Source organism: Salmo salar, chromosome ssa20 (genome assembly GCF_905237065.1).
Source record: "Salmo salar chromosome ssa20, Ssal_v3.1, whole genome shotgun sequence".
In the NCBI taxonomy this organism is placed as follows: Eukaryota; Metazoa; Chordata; class Actinopteri; order Salmoniformes; family Salmonidae; genus Salmo; species Salmo salar.
In genome coordinates, this window is record NC_059461.1 from 19,280,549 (window position 1) to 19,305,623 (window position 25,075).

The following is a 25,075-nucleotide window of genomic DNA, read 5'->3' on the forward strand; positions in this document are numbered from 1 at the left end:
TATCCTGTGAAAACACTACTTTGTGACTACTACCCCCTTGTGGCTACAACACCACATTACCAAGGGTGGACAGGCCGTGTAATGCACTACCCAATGCACTAAAAATCCAGAAGGTGGATAACAAAGTAATGTTTTTTTATGCCCATCTAAAAAATAGAAAGGAAATAATGAATCACACATAGTAGTATTATGTCATGAAATAATGTGTTGTTTGAATTGAGACTGTGAATTAGTACCGCATCTTCTAGCTGTTCCTGAGCCGTGATGTCCCATTTGACCATTGAGGGGTTGATGAGTGACAAAAGCCAGCGAAGCAACAAAACAACAATGAAATGGACACAAAACCCCAGTTGCAGATCCTGAGGTAAGCATTGTCTAAGAGCCCCCTGCTCTGAGAGTAGAAGAACCACTCAGGTCTAAGCTGAAACACTACATCCCACACGCCGACACCGCTCACTCATAATCCAACTAGTCACGCGGGTGCTGGGTGCTGACATTACCATACAAACACAGGTATCTGTGGAAACCGCTGAGATGGTACAGTGAGCTGACAGGACAGGCAGCTGAGATTAAGTCGAGACATGAATAAGTAGGTCTTACTGAAATATACTGTCAGGGTGACACCTAAATCCTCAGGGACGCTGTCTCGCAGTCTTAAAACGAAAAACATCTGTTCCTTTGAGGTTCAGGGATCTTTCATAATGTCTTCTTGTCTTCAGGGAGGACAAGTACACAGAGCCACTACTGATCCTACATACAGTGCCTAATGAAAGTCTACACAACCCTTGCACAGTTGTCACGTTTTGCTGCCTTAAAATAAAATCTAAAAGGGGGAGTCAATTAGATTTTCCCCCTACAGATCTACACAACCTGCTCCACATTTTTAAAGTGAATGAAAAAGTAAAGAACATTTTCTAAAGTAAGAACAAATAAAACATGAAGATCTCTTGGTTGTGTCTTCACAGAGTTAATACTTGGTGGAAGCACCTTTGGCAACGAATACATCTTGTAAATAGTTTTGAATAAGATTCTACCAACTCTGCACAACACTTAGGGCAACATATATCCATTGTTTTTGTCAAAATTGCTCAAGCTCAGAAAATTTGGTTGGGAATCATGGACAGTAATATTAACATCTTGTCTCTGACTTTCAAGCAGATGGTGGCAGCATCATGTTATGGGTATGCTTGTCACCATCAGGGACTGGGGAGTTTGTCAGGATCAAAAGAAATATGAAAGGAGAAAAGCCCAGGGTAAAATTTAGAGGAAACCCTGCCTCAAGTCTTCTGAATAGATAACCCTGGGATAGTTTTATTTTTCAGTGGGACAATTACATACATTTTAATGCTAAAGCCACACCAGAATGGCTTTCCAATAGGTGTTGAGTGTTCCTGAGCGGTCCAGTCTCAATCCTGCCTTAAATCTGGTCGAATACTGCTGTCCATCAATGATTTCCAACCAAATTTACTGAGCTTGGGCAATTTTGACAAAAACAACGGATATACACTGAGTGTACAAAACATTGTCTTTCCATGACATAGACGGACCAGGTGAAATCTATGATCCCTTATTGATGTCACCTGTTACATCCACTTCAATCAGTGTAGATGAAGGGGAGGAGACAGGTTAAAGAAGGATTTTGAAGCCTTGAGACACGGAGGGTGAATTGGCAAGTACAAAATTTATACAATATAGTTTTTTATTTACCCCTTTTTTCTCCCAATTTCGTGGTATCCAATTGGTAGTTACAGTCTTGTCCCTTCGCTGCAACTCCCGTACGGACTCGGGAGAGACGAATGCTGAGAGCCATACAACTGCCGAAATACGACCCAACCAAGCCGCACTGCTTCTTGACACACTGCTCGATTAACCTGGAAGCCAGCCACACCAATGTGTCGGAGGAAACACCGTACAGCTGGTGACCTGAAGTCAGTGTGCATGTGCTCGGCCGACCACAAGGAGTCGCTAGAGCGCGATGGGACAAGGACATCCCAGCCGGCCAAATCCTCCCCTAAACCGGACAACGCTGGGCCAATTGTGCGCCCTGCCTCATGGGTCACCCAGATCGAACCTGGAGCGGTCTGGAGCTGTAGTGATGCCTCTAGCACTGCGATGCAGTGCCTTGGACCGCTGGCGCCACTCTGGACTCCAAGACAAAATATTAAATACCAGCACACCGGTTTGAGTGTGTCAAGAACTGCAACACTGCTGGGTTTTTCACACTCAACAGTTTCCTGTGTGTATCAAGAATGGTCCACCACCCAAAGGACATCCAGACAACTTGCCACAACTGTGGGAAGCATTGGAGTCAACATGGGCCAGCATCCATGTGGAGCGATTTCGACCCCTTGTAGAGTCCCTGCCCCGATGAATTGAGACAGTTCTCAGGGCAAAAAGGGGTGCAACTCAATATTAAGAAGGTGTTCCTAATGTTTTGTTCACTCAGTGTATGTCACCCTAAGAGTTGTGCAGAGTTGGTAGAATTTAATCCCTTTTCAGATTACATTTGAAGGCTGCAAAATGTGACAACTGTGCAAGGGAATGTGTAAATGTTCACTAGGAACTGTATCTTTTTGCAGTTATCAATGAATACTACATTGCATTTCACCCTAATCATTGATTTTGCCAAATTAAATATGTTCAGTCATCTAAGTGGTATTGAAGTAGCTACAATGAGAGATAATGTAATGATCAATGCGAAAAACCGACGAGTCACTGGCACCCTCTCATGACAAAGTTGAACAATGAACGTCCTCCCGGGCCCAATTCCACAGTAGTGAATGGACAGCTGCTAACGACTGACAATAGGACAAAGGGAGCCACTCCAAGCGACTGATAACCTCCGAAATGGCAGAATCAGCAGTGGTTGGTCAACTGTGTCCCTTGGACAGAGTAGGTAGGGTGAGGGTGTGGGGGGTTGGAGCCTGGGACAGAGTAGGTAGGGTGAGGGTGTGGGGGGCTGGATCCTGGGACAGAGTAGGTAGGGTGAGGGTGTGGGGGGTTGGAGCCTGGGACAGAGTAGGTAGGGTGAGGGTGTGGGGGGCTGGATCCTGGGACAGAGTAGGTAGGGTGAGGGTGTGGGGGGCTGGAGCCTGGGACAGAGTAGGTAGGGTGAGGGTGTGGGGGGCTGGAGCCTGGGACAGAGTAGGTAGGGTGAGGGTGTGGGGGGGCTGGAGCCTGGGACAGAGTAGGTAGGGTGAGGGTGTGGGGGGCTGGAGCCTGGGACAGAGTAGGTAGGGTGAGGGTGTGGGGGGCTGGAGCCTGGGACAGAGTAGGTAGGGTGAGGGTGTGGGGGGCTGGATCCTGGGACAGAGTAGGTAGGGTGAGGGTGTGGGGGGTTGGAGCCTGGGACAGAGTAGGTAGGGTGAGGGTGTGGGGGGTTAGGGCCTGGGACAGAGTAGGTAGGGTGAGGGTGTGGGGGGCTGGAGCCTGGGACAGAGTAGGTAGGGTGAGGGTGTGGGGGTTGGAGCCTGGGACAGAGTAGGTAGGGTGAGGGTGTGGGGGGTTAGGGCCTGGGACAGTGTAGGTAGGGTGAGGGTGTGGGGGGTTGGAGCCTGGGACAGAGTAGGTAGGGTGAGGGTGTGGGGGGTTGGAGCCTGGGACAGAGTCAGGTCAGACTAGAGGTGACCAGGGGGTGGAGCCATCCCTGCTGCTGTGAGTGACACATGAGACACCCACCCATAGACAAGCTCATGGTTGTAAACACTTTCCCATCAGGGAGGGACGACCACTTTTCCACATTTTCAATAAAACGTCATTAACCATACTTTCTCTGCTCTAACAAGTTAAGACAATATGACTATACAATTCCACATATACAGCAATTATCTACAAGAAAGCGCATCCATATTAAAATAAACCCGCATGGCATTAGTAAATATTGATCCGCCTTTTACAGGTTCACAGAGATGACGGGGAAAGCATTTACAAGGAACGAGAGAGATCACAGCTTCTAAATTCCTCAATTTACATTCCCCTTCTCTGCTGTTTTAGGAGAGTTTGAGTGGTGGCAAGATTAGGACTTCATCTACTGTGTAGTGGTGAAAACAGCTGTTGCTAACTCAGCTATTTGCCCTCTGAACTGTGTTTTGGTCCCTGAATGAGGGTCTCCGGATTCCCACCCCTGTCACAGCGTTTACAAGCTCAGGGAGCCTTGCCTCAGCCCCCCTCCACACTCCACAGCCCCTTGACCCCCACATCACCCCTGCCCACTCCATGCACTGAGGCATCCTGGGATGTGAATAGGCTGAGGGAGACTAGTGTTGTCCATGAGTACTCTCTGATCCCGCCTCCTCAAGTTTACAACCCAATCAGGCTTTGCCTCATAAATCCATGCCTCCTCCCTTAGGGGGGCAACAATGCCAGTCTTTTTCTGTGCACTGGTTTAATAGTTCCCCCAAGCTTCCTTCCACTTATTACTGACTCCCACAGGTTTATAGGGGCCAGAACACAGAGGCTGCTAAGAAAGTCCAGTGTAGAGCTGCACACAATCAGGCCAGCATGGAGTCACGGCGGGGTCAGGAGTTTCTGAACTGAGTCTAACCTCTGACCTCTGCCACCTGGCTCCGCAGCCAGGGCGAAGAAAAGGGAGCATCTCAAATGAACTTCGCCTGAACCTGGACCTTAACATTGGACAAACCCCCCCCCACCCCTGCACTACCCCTTCCACCAGCCTGTTGCCCCACGGTGAGAAGAGAAAGAGGGGCTGCAACCACATGGTCCCACAGCAGCCCATAGAACACAGACACAGTCATAGGGTGACTAAGAAATGCCTGACTAGATCCTTTACAAAACTGAGTGATTGTTTTTGTTCATAGAGTGAAAAAGAGACAGCAATCTAAATGACTGTATCTGTGTGGCTCATTACCATGTATTTACTCGATTGACATATTTTGAGACTTATCTGCAAATATTCCATTCCACTCCGTTATCTTGCAGTATCTGTGGAACAGAGGCTGCGACTAGTGGTGCGTAGGGCAGCTGTTTGTTCACCCGCACCCACCCGCAATTGCTAACACCCATCCACAACCGCCCAATTATGTGTGATAAAGTAAAAATTCTGAGGCACGCAACCAACCCTAGCCTAGATTATCCGCTGTAGTCTACAGTCAGAGACGGCAGAAAGGTTTTTGGACAGGTTTTTTTTGTTGTGTCTGATTTAGGGGGTATGATGTTTGTGCGTCTGTAACTTTCTCACTCATAATTATTCAGGATTCTTTCAGGGTTAGCAACAATCATGGTAGCATCCACATTAACGTAGAAACATATTATATTCTTATCTACAGTGAAAGTGACTCCAAAATGACACAATACATTATTTACCAATAATTTCTATTGGGCAAAAAATTATCTGAAACACATCCAAAACAAAGAGAGTCACAAGCTTGATGTAGTCATTGTGTGCTAGGCATATGGGACCAAATACTACACTTTTGACTACGTTAATACACATAAGTGAATTTGTCCAAATACTACTAAAATGGGGTGACTATGTACAAAAAGTGCTGTATTTTCTAAACCGTCCACATGGTTTGGATGAAAATACCCTCAAATTAAAGCTGAGTCTGCACTTTAACCTCCATAGTCATTGAATCATTTCAAATCCAAAGTGCTGGAGTACAGATCCAAAACAAAACAAAACAAATATTTTGGAGCTCACTGTAGTTGTCATCGGTTAAGTATTCTAAGTCATCTCTGCTTCTTTTCACAGAGGAAAGACGTTTAGGGATGGGGAGAAAATGCAATAACCAAAAGATTACTGGAAAGATTTACTGTGCAATGACATCAGTTTGACCGGTTGTAAGGAAATAAAAAGCTTTGAAAACAACCCAACATGTTTGATAAGATCTCAGTTCGACTTGGATGCATATTTCATGTGGTTGAAATACTATCAAATATGATGGTGATATAGCACCTCTACATATGATATCTACCTGTGCATTCGCATTCTCTCAAGATGCTGAAATAAATCATATTTCTCCATATTTCTGTTCCAGAGTAAAACTGGTGGCTACATTTGATGTATCATTTTAATGCAAGAAATGCTTAATTCTGCTGGAGTTAATATGAAGGCTATGTGAGAGGTTAGACCTAGAGTCAGTGTCCAGATTTCAGTTTACATTTAACTCATATGAACACTAGGCTACAGTTCCCTTGACGTACCATAGGCCTATAGAGAGCAATATTAATGCCGTTTGCCATGGTTTGTTGGACAAATCCTATGGGAATATTAATGGCGTTTTTGTAGGGTTTTTGGATAAACTCAGAAAATAAGGTTTGTGGTAAACACATTTTTAGGAGATGTGTTTTGTTGTATGAGATCATTTTAATGAGGTCTGTGGTAAACAGGTTTAGGAGATGTGTTTTGTTGTATGAGATCATTTTAATGAGGTCTGTGGTAAACAGGTTTAGGAGATGTGTTTTGTTCTATGAGATCATCTTAATAAGGTCTATGGTAAAAAACAGGCTCAGGAGAAGTGTTTTGTTCTACCAAAACCCTATTCTTTCCCCATAGGAATAGCTGAACGAACCAGAGGTAACTCATTTCCGGGTTTTAGGACTACAAGCTAACGAGCTCTATTGAAAGTCACCATCTTGTGACATTCAAATTTGTATAGCGCCTCACAATCATCACACATCCTATTTTACCACTTCACCAAATATTTCACAAACATTACTTTTCTGGCCCTACCTTCTCTTTATTTTCAACTCTCCATTTTGCCGCTTTTCTCTTATCGAATTAAACTCCGGCATAGTTATTTTTGCCTCCATGGATGGATGTTAACTTTTTCTGCCGTTTCCAAAAACATTTGGCGTACGTAGTTAAGCAGGGATCATCAGATAGATTCAGCCGCATACCTGTTTTTTCTTGAGCGGATGTTCGGGTTGCCAGAACATAACTATAAATCATTTGTAGACTAAATTGACTGCAATAAACCCAAACAGATATAGTATTTGACTAAAGCATAAAAATGTCTAACCTTGCTTACGTTTGTATACGATCACGTGTCTCTCTATTATGTGCCTGAATACGTGGGAACAGATTCCCCAAAATAAAAATCACTTGGAGCTGATTTGCTGAAGTTTTTAGTGTTTTATGTCCAACAATGAAATTGTTCAACCCTGCCGTAAAGCTTACCCATTAATGCCAGATAGCCTAAAATAATAAAAGAAAAACCTCAATGTAGCATATAGATATGAATTGCACAAGATTTTTTTAAGGTATTGTTTTCTATTTATTCTCATGATCCTCAACCTGCCCGGGAGGATTATGAGGCAACTCGCGCATCATGTTGTAGGCCAGATTCTGCTCTATTTTCAGCTGAACATGTCCCCCTGGTGGAGGACTCACATGCTACATTGAAGACACGCTTATTATGCAGATCCAATAATCGGAAAGGCAAGAGGAACAGCAAAAACGATACCAATTATTTTATCCTGAAATTGGAATGATGAAGAGCCGAGCATGGGCCGACATTTTACATTTCAGGGGGAGCTGGGTTGCCGGTAAAAAACAGTCTGCACTAGTAAAAAAAAGAAACAGAGGCCATATGAACCACAAAGTGGCTCTCATTTTTCAGCATGTTTTTACGAGGGCACTGTGTATTGACAGAGTGTTGTATACAGTCAGCAAACAGCCTCATTATTTATTAAAGGAGACAAAATCAATGATGTCAAAGGATGTAGTGATATAATGCAGAATAGCATTGCTCCCAATCAATTCCCGTTTATAGGCTTACTAGAGTGTTGTTTTTGTTTTTTAAATCCACATATCCTAAACTATGGGTTACATTTAACACAATATTGTCAGTGATGAATGTTTATTCAGATAACATCTGGGTTAGTGATAGTATCCTGTCTGGGCATCTCCCTACCTCACCTAGGACCTGTACATGTATTATTCTATCTCGCCACTAGAGGAGGGTATTTAACCAATTTTCACTGCCATCCACAAAGCATACAGTAGCTGTGACATATTGCCATCCACACTGTATTGCTGTTGGTTGAATGTAACAGACCCGACATTAAATTATGTGTGGAAGAAATATCCCCAGTCACAATTAGACATGAACTATCTGGAACAAATTGGTCACAATACTCCAAACTAAAATCTTCAACTGAAAATGAACGGAAGAACATCAATCGGTGATTTGCCAACAGGAAATCACATGAATGACTTACTTTATCATTATGTATTTGTCCTATCATGAAGTATAAATACATAACAAGTCAACTTACCTATCCCATTATTTGGTTCAGCTTCCAAGGGATGGTCACCGTAGAAGCCTGAAAAACAAAAGGAGAAATGTGAAGACAGAAGGACAATCAGAGATCCCTTACAGTACCTTTTGCTGTAGACACTAATTCATCATGTTGACTATGAAGTGAGACCCTCTCTGTGATTGGTTCATCAGTGCCATACCATCTGTGCTGTGCACTCGGTCTAGACGCCAGTCCACTTCTCACTTACACACTCAATGACAAGCAATCATTCAAACGCAAAACAGTAGTGTGTGTAAAGTTCCCTGGCGGTATATCCCTCCATTATAGGCCACCCCCCACCCCGCCGTGTCAGCACACCGCCCTGCTATCAACAGTTGACCCTTGACCCGACACACGCCAGACGCCCCCTGCACCCTCCACTGAACACTGGCATATGGTGTCCCTCAAGCAAACACAATGCACCAACACACACACATGCCCATATCAGACTCACAGGCACAGTCACATATGCCCAACTCAGACACACACACACACACCGTTACACACACACACTCTCTCTCTCTCTCTCTCTCTCTCTCTCTCTCTCTCTCTCTCTCTCTCTCTCTCTCTCTCTCTCTCTCTCTCTCTCTCTCACTCACTCACTCACTCACTCACTCACTCACTCACTCACTCACTCACTCACTCACTCACTCACTCACACAGAACAATGAATTACAGCCTACTCACAAGCACATGCAGTATAACCAATAATTAGCACAAACAAGCATTCACTCAACTCCATATTGCCAACAATTAACACCATTACAAAATAAGAAGATTGGCTAAAACGTCAATGAAAAATTCTAAAGCACTCTGGTGTGTGGTCCCTTCTTTTCTAATCATCCTGACACCCGATTGACTATATACACTGAAGTATTCATTGATAGCTGTAAAAGCAGAATATTCAACTGTGATATGTAGGGTCAGTAGTGGCTCTGAGTACTTGTCCCCCCTGAAGACAAGAAAACATCCCTGCACCTCAAAGGGACAGATGTTCTTAGTTTTAAGACTAAGTTTCCCTGAGGACTTAGGTGCCACCCTGACAGTATATTTCAGTAAGACCTACCTATTCATGTCTCAACTTAATCTCAGCTGCCTGTCCTGTCAGCTCACTGTGCCAGAGCCTCCTCCACTGCAGCCTATTGTGTGTTGACAAAGAAGGGCCGCATCTTTAACCTTTCACCTCTAAAACCTCTGCAACCTCCAGAACACAATCAGCACACAATCAAAATAACATACTGGCTCTTGTCCTTTCTCTTCCCTCCACAGGGATAAGAAGGTCAGGCATGCTTGACAGAACTCACACCAGTAATCAAAATACTGTAAAGGTTTTTCATAGAGAAATCTATTCAGTTCGTAAATAAATAACTACAAAAAATAAACACAGTGGCGAGATGGTGTACCTGTGCATATTACCGTAACCAACCAATCAATTTATGATTCCTACTGTTGTCATTTCTAAATAATAATAAACATGTCCTCTGATAGAGAGAGAGAGAACTACTTATTCCACAACTCTTTCACCTCAAGCTCTGGTATTCCTGTGAGTTTCCCCTCCAGGGCAGGTTTACCACCACCAGTACACATGCTAATTAGCTGCTCAGCTCTGGTAACCAGCTCTGTGACATGACTCCAGTAGGGCCAATGCTAAAGCTAACCACATTAGTCATGCTACAGGCTGGGGAACACCAGCTAAACCACTGCTTCAGTTCTCCCCCCGCAGCCCCCACTAATGTAAATACAGTACAACCTATTGAACAACCTCTTGGCACCATACTAAAACGTTAAAAGAAATGACAGTTGGGAGTATGTCATACAAACATTTAGGATCTTCACCTACACAGGTATTCCGAACAAGGATTAAGAGAAGCACAACCAATGAGCTTCAAAACTACTGTAAATCAAATTCGAAACTCATTTGAGAGACCTCCATGGCTCCAAATATGTATGTTACTGTATGACAAAAAATTACACTAATTTCCACATGCTTGCAGTGGCAGCATTCCTTTTCAACAGGAACCATATGGTGAGATTGTGTGTGAGATAATGGTGGTGCATAGGTTACAGATGGTAATGCACATGCAATAGAGTGTAACAGTAAGTCCCCCTCCCATTAGAATGGCCCCCACGTCAGTCCATCCCCTTTCGATTTCAGCACCCTGTCCCCCCCCATTTACATCCACCCAGCCCCTAGATCAGTCAGTCCATCACTGTCCCAGATCGTCTGCCCCAGATGGCCAGTGTTCTGCTTGGCCAGTGAAGAGGCACGCCACCCTGTCATCTGAGTAGAGTGGCCCCTACCTAGCTGTCAGCCTGGCCCTGGCCTTATCTCACCCACACACACTATCACATCTATCACATGTCACACTGGGAGGCCTGGCACAGAGGGAGGGAGCGATAGAGGTAGGAAAGGACTGAGGGAGAGAGAGGAGGATGCAAAGAGAAAGGGAAGGAGATAAGGATTTAGTGAACGAGTGAGTGATTGATTGATCATGTCAGTAGAAAAATGAGGGAGGTAGTCATAGATTTGACAAAATTGAGAAGGGCAGTCTTCCACCGCTTTTGCATCACAGGCCGTAGAACGGTTCCCGCGGCTCAGCATAATGGAATCCGCCCACTCTGTCTGTCATGTCCACTTAGTGGTCATGTCCTTGAGGAATGGGAGCGAGTGCGGGTGCACAGCTGAGGGTTCTACATGGAACCCAAAAGAGTTCTACTTTGAACCAAAAAGGTTTCTAGCTGGAACCAAAAATAGTTATCCTATGGGGACAGCGTGGAGACAGCGTAAATATATCCCCATTTACAGTAAATGTCTTGAGTTCCTAACAAAAGGTAATTTGCTAGGAACTAAAGACATTTACTGTACACAGGGAAATATTTATTCTCCATAGCTGAATGGTGAGTGACATCTGTGATATATCGGCCCACAGTGACAAGAGATTCCTGGGAGAAACCAGCCACGGATATATAATTGTTTCCACTACATTACAGGAGCAAATGAATCACCTGCTATGAAAAGCCAGTGTGGTGTCACAGACCAATAGCCTGTGGGTAGTGTTCAAGTCATCCTGTTCCTAGAGACAGTGAAGCACGTCTTTAAGGAGAGTTTCAGTTTTCCCTCAGCTCCATGCTCTAGAAAGCCTTGAAGAAGCAGATGGGGTAGATGTATAGGGGGGTGTGATACACTGTTACCTGATATTAGTAGGCTCTCTTTGTATTACCTGACATTAAGTTAAGAGGGTCAATGCTTTCTAAGTTGGGGTGGGTCACAGAGGGTAATTTGGCTGAGGTGGGTCATTGTTACCAAGAGGGTCAATGTTACCTGACTGGGGCTGTTACATGACTAAAGTGCTACCCAACAGGTCCCCAAATTACTTCCCCGACTTATAACTACTCATATGCACTGAATTTGGTTCATTTTCCCCTCATAATTTATCCTACTGCTCTGACTTGGTTGTGCACATGTAGCTTTCATTGTCTGCTTATATGCCCCCTTTATTTATCCTATGGTTCTGACTTGGTGTACAGGGAGAATACTTTAAGAACGGCCCATGTTCTGAATTCTGTCGCTGTACATATCAAAAGTGCTGAACAAATAGTAATATTGACTGCGTCCATCCTAGCTCGCTCATTAATGTCTTAATTTAAATTACGGACTGCTTCTTATCCGCTCGTCGTCCCCTCATGCCATAGTTTGTACAGCTCAATTGTCAGTAGAAACCACATTTGTTTAAGCAAGTCAGCTATATCAGCTATGTTTTTTTTATAAAAGCCAGTAAATGAGGCTGAATGAACTGTTTCGCTGCCAGACAAGGCTCCGCTGAGGTGTAGCAGTGGTAAGGTGTTGGGACTGCTGTTGGGACTGCTGGTGGGACAGCTGTATGTGAGCCCTAACAGCTTGTGGGCACCGTTTGACACCGTTATAGTGCAATTCATGTATTGTTTAGTGTTGTGTTGTGTTGTGTAGTGGCTTTGCTGGCATGCATCCCAAAACATTTGGGGGGGAGTTTGCTCCACCAAGATTTACATGCTAAAATCACCACTGTGTATATTACATTTATTTTATTTGATGACTTTATTATTTCATTCCTAGTCATTGTCTCATCTCTATAGAGCTGCTGCCTATGCTGTCTGCCAAAATCACTATTTTAGTAGTTCTTCAAAGTATATAAGGGATGCTTTTATGACTGCTGAATACCAACTATCAATCACTTATATCATGTATATTCAGGTAGAGATACCTTGCGAAGCAACTGCCCTCTATCCCTCTCGATCCCTCTCGTCTCCCTCTCTATGTCTGCCCCAAACTAACCTAGCGTAGCAGGTGTAAAAGAAATACACAGACCGGACAAGTAGGAGGGCAATGGACTATGGTCATTGTAGTTAATTACCATGTTTTCTGTGCAAAACTGTGTAGAATATTGGCCTGTTGGAAACTGCGACTCCCTACTTCATCACACAGTTCAGGCTTGATCTGATAAAAAAAAATATTTAACCTTTATTTAACTAGGCAAGCCAGAACAGACTACAAATACAAAGTTGCCAATGTCTTTTCAAATTGATACAAACAAGTGATGAATAAAAATATGGTTCAAATTCAAATTGAGATGACTGCATTAAAATATAAACAGTAGGCTTTATGACTATTTCAATTTCATGTTCAATAAATGTTGTTATATTTTTCTACTTGTAGGCTAATATATTTGTCTCAATATATTTAATGATGTGTAGACTAACATGTGCATAATGATGTGCCAGGAAGTAATATCTCTCTAGGAGCTGAAACATCGTCAGTATTGTCAAATAATTACACTGAGTGTACAAAACATTAGGAACACCTTCCTAATATTGATTTGCACCCCCTTTTGCCCTCAGAACAGCCTCAATTTGTCGGGGCACGGACTACAAGGTGGCGAAAGCATTCCACAGGGATGATGGCCCATGTTGACTCCAATGCTTCCCACAGTTGTGTCAAGTTGGCTGGATGTCCTTTGTGTGGTGGACCATTTTTGATACATGCGGGAAACAGTTGAGCGTTTAAAACCCAGCAGAGATTGCAATAGAGATTGCATTATCTGTGGATCTGTTGGGGCGGTATGCAAATTGGAGTGGGTCTAGGGTTTCTGGGATAATGGTGTTGATGTGAGCCATGACCAGCCTTAGTGTTCTTTTCAGTCTCCTGAGGGGGAATAGGTTTTGTTGTGCCCTCTTCACGACTGTCTTGGTGTGCTTGGACCATGTTAGTTTGTTGGTGATGTGGACACCAAGGAAATTGAAGCACTCAACCTGCTCCACTGCAGCCCCATCGATGAGAATTGGGGCGTGCTCGGTCCTCTTTTTCTTATAGTCCACAATCATCTCCTTTGTCTTGATCACGTTGAAGGAGAGGTTGTTGTCCTGGCACCACACGGCCAGGTCTCTGACCTCCTCCATATGGGCTGTCTCATCGTCGTCAGTGATCAGGCCTACCACTGTTGTGTCATCGGCAAACTTAATGATGGTGTTGGAGTCGTGCCTGGCCGTGCAGTCATGAGTGAACAGGGAGTACAGGAGAGGACTGAGCACGCACCCTGAGGGGCCCGTGTGTTGAGGATCAGCGTGGCGGATGTGTTGTTACCTACTCTTACCACCTGGGGCGACTCGTCAGGAAGTCCAGGATCCAGTTGCAGACGGAGGTGTTTAGTCCCAGGGTCCTTAGCTTATTGATGAGCTTTGAGGCCACTATGATGTTGAATGCTGAGCTGTAGTCAATGAATAGCCTTCTCACATAGGTGTTCCTTTTGTCCAGGTGGGAAAGGGCATGGTGTAGTGCAATAGAGATTGCATCATCTGTGGATCTTTTGGGGTGGTATGAAAATTGGAGAGGGTCTAGATAGATACTTCTGAGATAATGGTGTTGATGTGAGCCATGACCAGTCTTTCAAAGCACTTCATGGCTACAGATGTGAGTGCTACGGGTCGGTAGTCATTTAGGCAGGTTACCTTAGTGTTCTTGGGCACAGGCACTATGGTGGTCTGCTTAAAACATGTTGGTATTACAGACTCGGACAGGGAGAGGTTGAAAATGTCAGTGAAGACACTTGCCAGTTGGTCAGCGCTTGCTTGCAGTACATGTCCTGGTAATCCATCTTGCCCTGCGGCCTTGTGAATGTTGAATTGTTTAAAGGTCTTACTCACATCGGCTGCGGAGAGCATGGTCACACAGTCTTCCAGAACAGCTAGTGCTCTCATGCATGTTTCAGTGTTATTTGCCTCGAAGCGAGCATAGAAGTAGTTTAGCTCGTCTGGTAGTCTGTAATGGTTTGCAAGCCCTGCCACATCCGACGAGCATCATAGCCGGTGTAGTACGATCTTAATCCTGTATTGACGCTTTGCCTGTTTGATGGTTCGTCGGAGGGTGTAGCGGGATTTCTTATAAGCTTCCGGGTTAGAGTCCTGCTCTTTGAAAGTGGCAGCTCTAGCCTTTAGCTCAGTGAGGATGTTGCCTGTAATCCATGGCTTCTGGTTGGGGTATGTACGTACGGTCACTGTGGAGATGATGTCATTGATGCACTTATTGATGAAGCCAATGACTGATGTGGTGTATTCATCAATTCCATCGGAGGAATCCCGGAACATATTCCAGTCTGTGCTAGCAAAACAGTCCTGTAGCTTAGCATTTGCTTCATCTGACCACTTTTTTATTGATCTAGTCACTGGTGCTTCCTGCTTGAAATTTTTCTTGTAAGCAGGAATCAGGAGGATAGAATTATGGTCAGATTTGTCAAATGGAGGGCGAGGGAGAGCTTTGTATGCGTCTCTGTGTGTGGAGTAGAGGTGGTCCAGTTTTTTTTCTTCTGGTTGCACATTTAACATGCTGATAGAAATGTGGTAAAACGGATTTAAGTTTCCCTGCATTAAAGTCCCCGGCTACTAGGAGCGTCGCCTCTGGGTGAGCTTTTTCTTGTTTGCTTATGGCGGAATACAGCTCATTCAATGCTGTCTTAGCGCCAGCCTCTGACTGTGGTGGTATGTAAACAGCTATGAAAAGGTAGATAGTGTGGTCTACAGCTTATCATGAGATACTCTACCTCAGGTGAGCAATAGCTCAAGTCTTCCTTAGATATTGTGCACCAGCTGTTGTTTACAAAAATACATAGTCCGCCGCCCCTTGTCTTACCAGACGCCGCTGTTCTATGCTGCCGGTGCAGCGTATAATCAGCCAGCTGTATGTTTATAGTGTCGTCGTTCAGCCACGACTCCATGAAGCATAAGATGTTACCATTTTGAATGTCCCGTTGGTGGTTTAATCTTCCACATAGATCATCTATTTTTATCTCCAAAAATTGCACGTTTGCTAGCAGAATGGAAGGAAGTGGGGGTTTATTCGATCGCCTACGAATTCTCAGAAGGCAGCCTACCCTCCCGGCCCTTTTTACTCCGCCTCCTCTTCACGCAAATCACAGGGATCTGGGCCTGTTCCTGAGAAAGCAGTATATCGTTTGCATCGGGATCGTCAGACTCGTTAAAGGAAAAAAAGTATTCTGCCAGTCCGTGGTGAGTAATCGGAGTCCTGATGTCCAGAAGTTATTTTCGGTCATAAGAGATGGTAACGGCAACATTATGTACAAAATAAGTTAAAAAATATGTTACAAACAATGCAAATAAACAAACAAACAAAAACACAATTGGTTGGGAACACGTAAAACATCTGCCTTCTTCTCCAGCGCCATTTTATCAGATGCACTTAAATATTTTGGCTTGCCCATTCACACCCTGAATGGCAGACCTACACAATCCATGTCTCAATTGTCTCATGGCTTAAAAATCCTTCTTTAACCTGTCTCAACCAGTGAACATTTTCGGCCATTGTAGGAAAGATACATTGTTAAAAGATACATTCCATCGCTATTGGGAAACCGTGCTCAGCACTATTCATCACACCATCATGGATATGAAATGTGACAGATTGTGGAGGAACTCCAGTGTTAGATCCACAGGCTGTGCTGTGGTCATCCCACTGACCTCTACACCTGACCTCTGACCCCAGTATGTAATACCACGCAGCACAATGTCTCCTCTGTCCTCCCCTCTGCTCCCTCCAGCCTAACAATGCATACTTCCCTAATCTCGGATGGGCGGCTCACTCCCTCTAACAGGGTCTCTGATCTTTTTTCCACTAATTTGTCTTTTGACCAATCACATTAGATCTTTTTCAGAGCTGGTCTGATCGATCAAAAGACCAATTACTGAAAAAAATATTTGAATTGGGCTGCCTGTGTAAACGTGGCCTAAGTCCCGCTCTCAGTCTAAAATGTATCCTAAAGTATGATTAGCACAACCTATTAACTTTAAATGCAGTCTTCAGTAGATCTGAGATTCTAAAACCTGCAGTATATAAGTGGTGTGAAAAAATGTAAATGTCACTTTCGCTCATTTCTATCTGCTTTTTTCTGTCCTCTAGCCATGTTGGTGTAATTTGTTAGAGTAGGTGATTTGGTTAAAGATGCTGACTGTATGTCTTTATCGGCACTAATCCCACCAGCCCCCTCAGCTCAGCTCTCAGGTCAAGCCCTGGTCAGAGCCACAGAGGGGCTGGGCGGGGGTCATTCACAGCTGGTCGACCGACACGCTCAAAGGATCAACTTCCCTTTCATCATAACAGGGGTCAGAGTTTTATTACCACGCACTGGGCTGGATAGCGTAGTATACAAACACACACACACACACACACACACACACACACACACACACACACACACACACACACACACACACACACACACACACACACACACACACACACACACACACACACACACACACACACACACACACTGATGGCTCAGGGGCATTTGATAATAATTATCTGATTAAATGTGTGCCAATAAATAAGATAAATTTTATGGCACCATTCATGTGACACTATAAGGAACATGTTATCTTCTTGAGTTTTGTTTTGAGCCTCTCTGAGTCCTCCAAGTTTTCAAAGAGAGTTTGAGAATGTCCACTGGCCAATCATGCACTGTAGAAGAGTTTGTGAGGATTGTCAAGTGATGAGGATGAAAGTTTAGAAAGCCCAAATTGTTAGCAGATTCCTGCTAAAACAGTCATTGGGAATGTGACTGTGTGTCTTTGCTGTTGACTGTGAAATGTCAGGGTCAGTAATTTACTGTGCTGCCTTAAATCAGTGCAGATGGCTCAGGTAACAAATGAATGTCTCATTAATGAAATCTGCTTCCTTTCCAAAAGAATGAATGAGTGAGAGACCAGCCATATCTTTATCGACAGAGATTTATATCAAACACAGGTACACTACATCTGTCACTACTCTAGTGTTGATTGCACTAAGTTTGAGGGGCTAATTTGAATAAATGTGTCAGAGTCAGGGGAAGCCGCTCTTTTATAGCCCGTAACAACTGTCTCCTGTAGCAATACCCTGGCTCTGATTTGTGAGATCCACAGGAAAGGCATCCCTACTCTACATACCAAGTTCAGTGTTTTACAGCTCCCTGTAAACTCATCCTCCACCCAAATTCAAACTCAAATTGTAGACGTTTACGGCTCCTGGCTGGCTAACGTGTTGAATATCACAGAGTCCTGAGAAAAGCCTGGCCCTAGACTCACGCATCTGCGATGTCACTGTACCAACTGCCTTGATGCCCTTACTGTACTACCTCCTCCCCAAAAACACTTTATGACCCGCCACGCCAGCCCCCCTGCATCTCAATACCAGCTGTTAATTCCTTGTCCATACCCTAAGGGTTCTGCTCTCTGTTCTATTGGGCTGCTAGCTGGATAAATGAACAAAACATCCCTGCCTGCCTGTCAGTAACTAGCCTTGTTATTCCTCCAGGCCGGCTCAATGGCTCTCCTCTAGCTCATGGATCAAGTGGAGGTTGTAAATACTTTCCTGGGTTGTTTGGGGGTCAACAGAGACTTGGCCATTATTGCCTGAAGAGCCACATCTCCATAAGTCTCAGCCCATAGGTGCAAATGCATTAGCTTTCCAGTGTGTTGACTGCAAGAGAGACACAAATCACGCAAAATGACTTGATTGTGTCCTGTGATTTACATCTTCATACAACAAAAAGAAGAATGTTTTAAATACTATGGTGCGTCCTGTGATTTGGGTATTGTCATGTGTGAGTCATGTACGTTCTGAATTGACTCTACAGTGTGAAGTGTTGATTCCTGAGGCCTGCTGGTTGCTGGGTCACCAGTCGTTGATCTAATTATCCTCTGCTCTCTGTATCATTACAGGGATGACCGAAGGAATGTGTTGCCTGGTAACGGCACTTACTGTCAGTGCACCGGGACAGGAGGAGCACCCAGGAGCAGCAATACATTGTGTCCTTACTAACAGAGCTCTGCTGAGGCAGTACATGTTGGGCAATGGTCATCTTTTAGTCACTGTCATTGTTTGGTGAATTTTGCCAAGGCATTCTCTAGCAAGACAATGAGGAATCAACAGAACTTGATGCTCATATCATGATTAGTATTCTGTAATACCAAAATAAAATATACATTTCTATTTATTTGTAAAAATCTGTCAAATCTAATAGAAATGCTGAAAATATTTATGTTGGTCCTGTTTGATCATTTCAGAAGGTAAATAATTTGCTCACACATTTATACACAAATCCATAATAGATGTACATTGTGTCTTTGAATTAAAATATATATATATATCACATAAATCTCCGGTAACGGATTAGCCTACATGTAAAGGATTACAAAAAAACGTTAACTGTAATCTGTTATGTTACCAGCAAAAATATTGTAATCAGATTACAGATACAAAACTAGATGATTACTTCTACAAACATTTGTTTGACACATTTCTGTTTTCTCAATGACATTCAATTCAGCATTGAAAAAAGGTGCAAATTGAAGTTTGTTTCCGCCTGAGCAAGTCTGACCACTATGATGACACACCAAATGTGTTTGATAGATGGCATGAAAAGAGCCAGAATAGACTTTTGTTTAAGCTACCGTCTAAGCTGTCTTCCAATGATGTGACTGTTGTCGGCATACAAAGATGATCCAACTTGAATAAACACTTGGAGGTTATGACGACAGTAGTGGTGTAGCATACGGGCGATACAGATAGCATATCACTTATTATTCATATCTAGGCTAAATAGCGCATTGATGTGAATTGCACTGATGCTCTATCATTTTGCTATTTGCGAGTTACGGATTGTAGTTGTTGTGGGTGGCTGTTCACAAATGTAGGCCTATATGTGTATTTTAACCCAATAATAGTGGAATTGAAGAAGTTGAAGCTGCCTATCAGTCATTGTTTTTGCGACCAGTGGTGTATTCATTATCGAAACTGTTTACTGTTTAACCAAAAGGAAGCAAACAGAGCAAAACAACAGTTTCTATTGGACACATTAATTTAGGTCCCTCTTGTTTGCTTCCGTTTAAGAAACGTTTTGCAACAGAATCGGCATAATGAATATGACCCAGTGAACAGCCAGTGAAAAATGCGCTTTTGCAACAGCTGCATAGTGTGAATCCCAGCCTATGGAATAAAAACTACCCCGGTGAAGGCCTATTGTACTGTCAAAAGCAAGTTTCATTTAAGAAGACCACCAGTGGGGCTTTTATTGCTCAATCTAATGTCCATAGGCCTAACAGACACATGCTCAAACTTGCACACGTTTGATAGACTTAAACAGCTGCAATTTATTGAGATATCAAAGTGTCACCGATTTTTTTTTAACAATAGGCCTATAGCAAATGCAGCATATGGCATTAATTTTTCACATGCAAATAGCACTTTTTTAATTTAATGTTAGGGTTAGGCATTAGGGTTAGCAGTGTGGTTAAGGTTAGGGTTAGGCATTAGGGTTAGCAGTGTGGTTAAGGTTAGGGTTAGGCATTAGGGTTAGCAGTGTGGTTAAGGTTAGGGTTAGGCATTAGGGTTAGCAATGTGGTTAAGGTAAGGGTTAGGCATTAGGGTTAGCAGTGTGGTTAAGGTTAGGGTTAGGCATTAGGGTTAGCAGTGTGGTTAAGGTTAGGGTTAGTCATTAGGGTTAGCAGTGTGGTTAAGGTTAGGGTTAGGCATTAGGGTTAGCAGTGTGGTTAAGGTTAGGGTTAGGCATTATGGTTAGCAGTGGGGTTAAGGTTAGGGTTAGGCATTAGGGTTAGCAGTGTGGTTAAGGTTAGGGTTAGGCATTAGGGTTAGCAGTGTGGTTAAGGTTAGGGTTAGGCATTAGGGTTAGCAGTGTGGTTAAGGTTAGGGTTAGGTTTAAACTCAGATTTTATGACTTTGTGGCTGTGCCAGCTAGTGACCACACTTGAGAGCTAACTCCAAAACAAGAGTTACGCTAACCCGCAGGGAAAGTCATCTAAAAGCAACTGAAAGTATTGTAATCAGATTAAGTTACTGAGTTTGGGTAATCCAAAAGTTATGTTACTGATTACAATGTTGGACAGGTAACTAGTAACTGTAAAGGATTACATTTAGAAAGTAACCTACGCAACCCTGCTGATCTCCCTCAGAGCATATACCTCTCACTATGCCTGCACATTATACCCATAAAGACCTGTTTCTCTAATGACTTCTCTCCTCCTGGTTTGTTCCATTATACCCAACAAAACGACACTGTCATTCCTCTACTATGATTCTGCCCTAAAAATATATTTTCCTGATCTCTGTAAAAGCCAACTCTAATTAGTATTAATCAGGTTAATTACGTAATCAGTCTTTCCTTCATAGTATTGACTCTCAACAATATTTGTTTAAATAAAATGAACTAAAAGGTAGAGGGAGTGACAGTGTCTTGTGTCTTCTGATAGTGGGGTTAATGCAGATTGGGAGATCAGAGACGGAGCTAAGATATGGCCGGGAGTCGAGTTAAGAATCTCTCTGGTAAAAAGGACATGATGGATCACATCTGCCTGCTGTGCCCCTGTCCCCCGTCTCTTCTACCCCACCTCCTCTACTGTAATCTTCAATCATCATTCAGCAGCACCACAGGGGTCGTATCCTGCCTTTCCTCCTTCTCCACCCACAACACAGTTTGTCCCCCCAGGGAAAGGAAAGCCCCATGGTCCCTTGCCCACCACCCCCAGCCCCTACCAGAGTGGAGGACTGACAAAGCACTCTCTTTCACTGTGTCTGCAAAAATCTGCCAGGCCCTCTTACCACCCTGAGGCTAAACCACATCAGATTCACACAAACATACTTTCCTATTTAACTTCATGTGAAGACAATTACATTGAAACAGACCTCTTACATTGATTAGAGGAAAATATAGAGGTCCTGACACTCAGATCAATAGGAATTGAGTTTCTCTTGGAATGAATTTAGAGATAAGCAAAGCTATTAGATAAGCAGTAAATGAGTTTGTGTTTAGAATATTTTCACATTCTGTCAGTGGTGACTGGTGATACTGTAGTATAGTTTGTAATGCAACAGGGCTCTTCACCAGAGGAATATACAGTATTATTAAAAGGTTTGGCATAGCCAGCACAGTAATGGCCTGATATAGTGCTATACTGAATTATAATATTGTTTTAGTGTGAAATTGTCAATAAACTGAGAAGGAATTCAACAATGAGGTCTTCATAATAATCTTGAAAATAAAATACAATTTGAGTATTTTATAGTAATTATGGTAATGTTAAATTGATGCAAGTGAATTTAATTCTCTATTTTCATTTGAGAAGAACATTTTCATGGAATATAACATACTTACTAGACACATGGCTTTGTTTACAGTAATATAACTTAATGTCAGGTTCTTTTAGGGACATTTCAAATTTTCTGATGAAGAAATCAGAACCTTGAAGAAAAGAACTATTTAAGGGACCAAACTATTATTTTTAGGTAAATATGTTAGGCCCACTAATGTCTTTTTAGATACCTTTTTATATTTCACTTTTTTCAGGATACACTTATTTAAAAGTATGTTTTACATTAGCATAATGAACAAGTTAATTAACCATTGGCAAACGATTTGGAAATCATTTGGAAAGAATTTGTAAAAATACTCACGTTTACTGATGTATTTATTACGAGGTTAAGGCCTAATCAAATAAACATGAACAACATGCCATACTTGTATTTCCTTAATTTCATTTAAATGAACTACTTTATTTTATTTAAAATTATGTGATAATGTTTATGATCAGTTTATAAGCACAGTTTCTAATAACGTATTATATATGTAACTACTGTCAAGTTAAATACCTTAAATGTAACATTTGTACACGAATGTAAATCAGTCAGTGCCATCGAACCCGCCCAAGATTAGCTATTAATCCCTTATTTTAGGCAACTTGGTGAATCGCCACATTTGTCATTGAAATAAAGTTTGCACACACAAAACATAATTGTCATACATGAAAAGAATCAAAACCTTAGGCTATATAAATGTCACTGATTAAATCTTAAGTAGCCTACAGTGGGCTACACGGTTTAACATTCTTTATACTAAACCATGAATTTGTGCATATTGACCAAAATAAGATTCATCAATTAATGTATGGTCCACTAGCATAATGTGATATATACTTTCATTTCAATCAGTCATTTTCGATTACTATTCCTTGTCAAGGCCTAAGGAATTTTAATCCTCGAAATGACAATAAATCTTCACACCCACACAGGGGCACGAGCCACTGGCGCCTGGATGAGACACTAATGTGCCTCCCTTGAAACAACGTGTCGATATTTGTCAACCTGCCTTCGTGCATGAGAGAAATCATTTTAAAAACGAAATATAACCAAATGTGTGATGTATAGCTTTATAAGGAATAGTGAAATGGGTCCTCAATATATAGCCATGGCAGATCAAACGTAGTGCAATTATGGATGGAATTATCTCACCAAAAATGATCAAACAATATAGGCCTATAGCTACTCTGTAATAGCCTCTAAATATGTTGATTTATTCGATTTAAAACGATGCCAAATATGTGTATCTCTCTATTGAGAATTGGTCTATTAACAGATCTAAGCCAATGTTGCCAATTTGTAATTCCAATTGGATTAATTGAATTATTAAAACGCAATGTTTTCTCTCTCTTTCTCTCGCTGCCTTGTCTTGGTCATCAGCCATTTTCATGTTTTGTGGTGGTAATAGCCAACACAGGATTTAGTGACTAAACCTAATAGCTTCAGGGCGTTCTCCAAGTTCAAAAGTTCACCTTTTACGATCTTCAAAAGACCGCTGACTGCCCACGTCCAAATAAAAACATTCCTACCTCTATTCTCAACAAGCGACCCTCAAACCCATCACAGTGTGAAATATGCAAGAATCAAGACTGACTAACAAAAGTAGGCCTATCATATAGATCAGGGCGCAACACATCGCAGGGCGCACACAGGGTCAGATAATTCCCATAGGTAAGACACATTATGAAAGGCAATTAACAGCCCATGGGGAAGGATACTGTATTTTTTCACCTTATAAAACCCCACATAGAATAAGCAGAATATGATGTAGGCTAAAAACAGGATGATTAACTATGTTACAGTAATTGTATAATAATGTATCATGAATGTAAGGACATTGATATATGTATTTGCATGTGTGTGTTTTCCCCAATGACTGTAAATGTTTTTTCCACATGTATAGATTCGCATGGACAAAACCTGATAAAAAAAAAGATCAAATGCAGCCTATAGAAAGCAAGCAGCTTGATTTTAACATCCACTATACATTCCTAATGGAATTGGAGCAAGGATGCGAACACGTACCGTTAACGGACTTCGCATTGTTTCTCTCTGGGTAATCGAACCCATTCGTCCTCTTCTCTATCTCCATCCTCCTTCATAAAAGCTGCATGCGCGCCTTTCTATCAACAGGGCGCCTATTACCACTATTTTCAGTTCGATAATGCAATTAGGTGTTTTCGTTGCGTTGATGCGCTCCTGTCTCACTGGACGGACCGTAGTCCCATGGTTTCGAGTGTCAGTAAGAATAACAGTTCTTCCACACACCCATACCTACACAAACCTGCACCCTGAACATTACGCAATGACGCACGCGCTGTAGCAGGAATTCTGGGTTATGTAGGGTTTGGCCGCGGTGTTTGTAGTTGGGGGTGGTGCGGCTACCTACAAAGTTGCATCATTCCGCTGAGTTGGAAATTAGTTGGCCATCAGATTTCTGCAACAGTTTAGAACGGTAAAGTATTGTTATTAAGTGTTATACAAAGTTGACTTGGATAATCTAAAATGGTATTCAAGGACTGTGAAAAATAATGGCCATAATAATCCGACGGTGATTGACCATTGAAAAGTTATTCTGGGGGAAAGTATGCAAAATGTTGGTGTCACTTGTCTATCACCATTATATTTCTGATATCTATTTAGATTATTTGGCCAAAACGAACCATTGTTAATTAAGCTTCGTAGAATGAATGGTTTGTGCATTGTCATCTAACTCAAATCCTTACTAACGGAACCTTAAAACTGTCTACTGTATAGAGTTAGTGCCTTTGGAAAGTATCCAACCTCCTTGACTTTTTCCACATTTTGTTGCGTTTACAAAGTGGGATAAAAATGGATTTAATTCATTTTTGTCAACAACGATTTACCCAAAATCTTCTCTAATTTCAAAATGGACAAAAAATGCTAACATTGTTCATACATTTACCAAAAATAAAACACTAATAGGGCTTATATCTTGAGTAGATAAGTATTCAACCCCCTGAATCAATGCATGTCAGAAACAGCTTTGGCAGCAATTACAGCTGTGAGTCTTTTTGGGTAAGTCTCTAAGAGCCTTTCACACCTGGATTGTACAATATTTGCCAGTCATTCTTTTAAAAAATGATTCAAGCACTGTGAAGTTGGTTGTTGATCATTGCT

At 42.5% G+C, this 25,075-nt stretch overlaps 1 protein-coding gene across 1 annotated transcript in view; it reads right to left on the reverse strand.

The window, feature by feature from the left end:
- The window catches only part of LOC106579986 (nuclear receptor subfamily 6 group A member 1-A), a 104,886-nt gene extending 80,663 nt beyond the window's left edge, over window positions 1-24,223 (reverse strand). Inside the window, exons 1-2 of the mRNA XM_014160476.2 lie at window positions 23,960-24,223; window positions 8,239-8,286 (exon numbers count right to left, since the gene is read on the reverse strand). Coding sequence (XP_014015951.1) covers window positions 8,239-8,286; window positions 23,960-24,026 — 115 coding nt within the window. The 5' untranslated portion in view covers window positions 24,027-24,223. The remainder of the gene's footprint in view (window positions 1-8,238; window positions 8,287-23,959) is intronic.
- Between the last annotated feature and the right edge of the window lie 852 nt (window positions 24,224-25,075).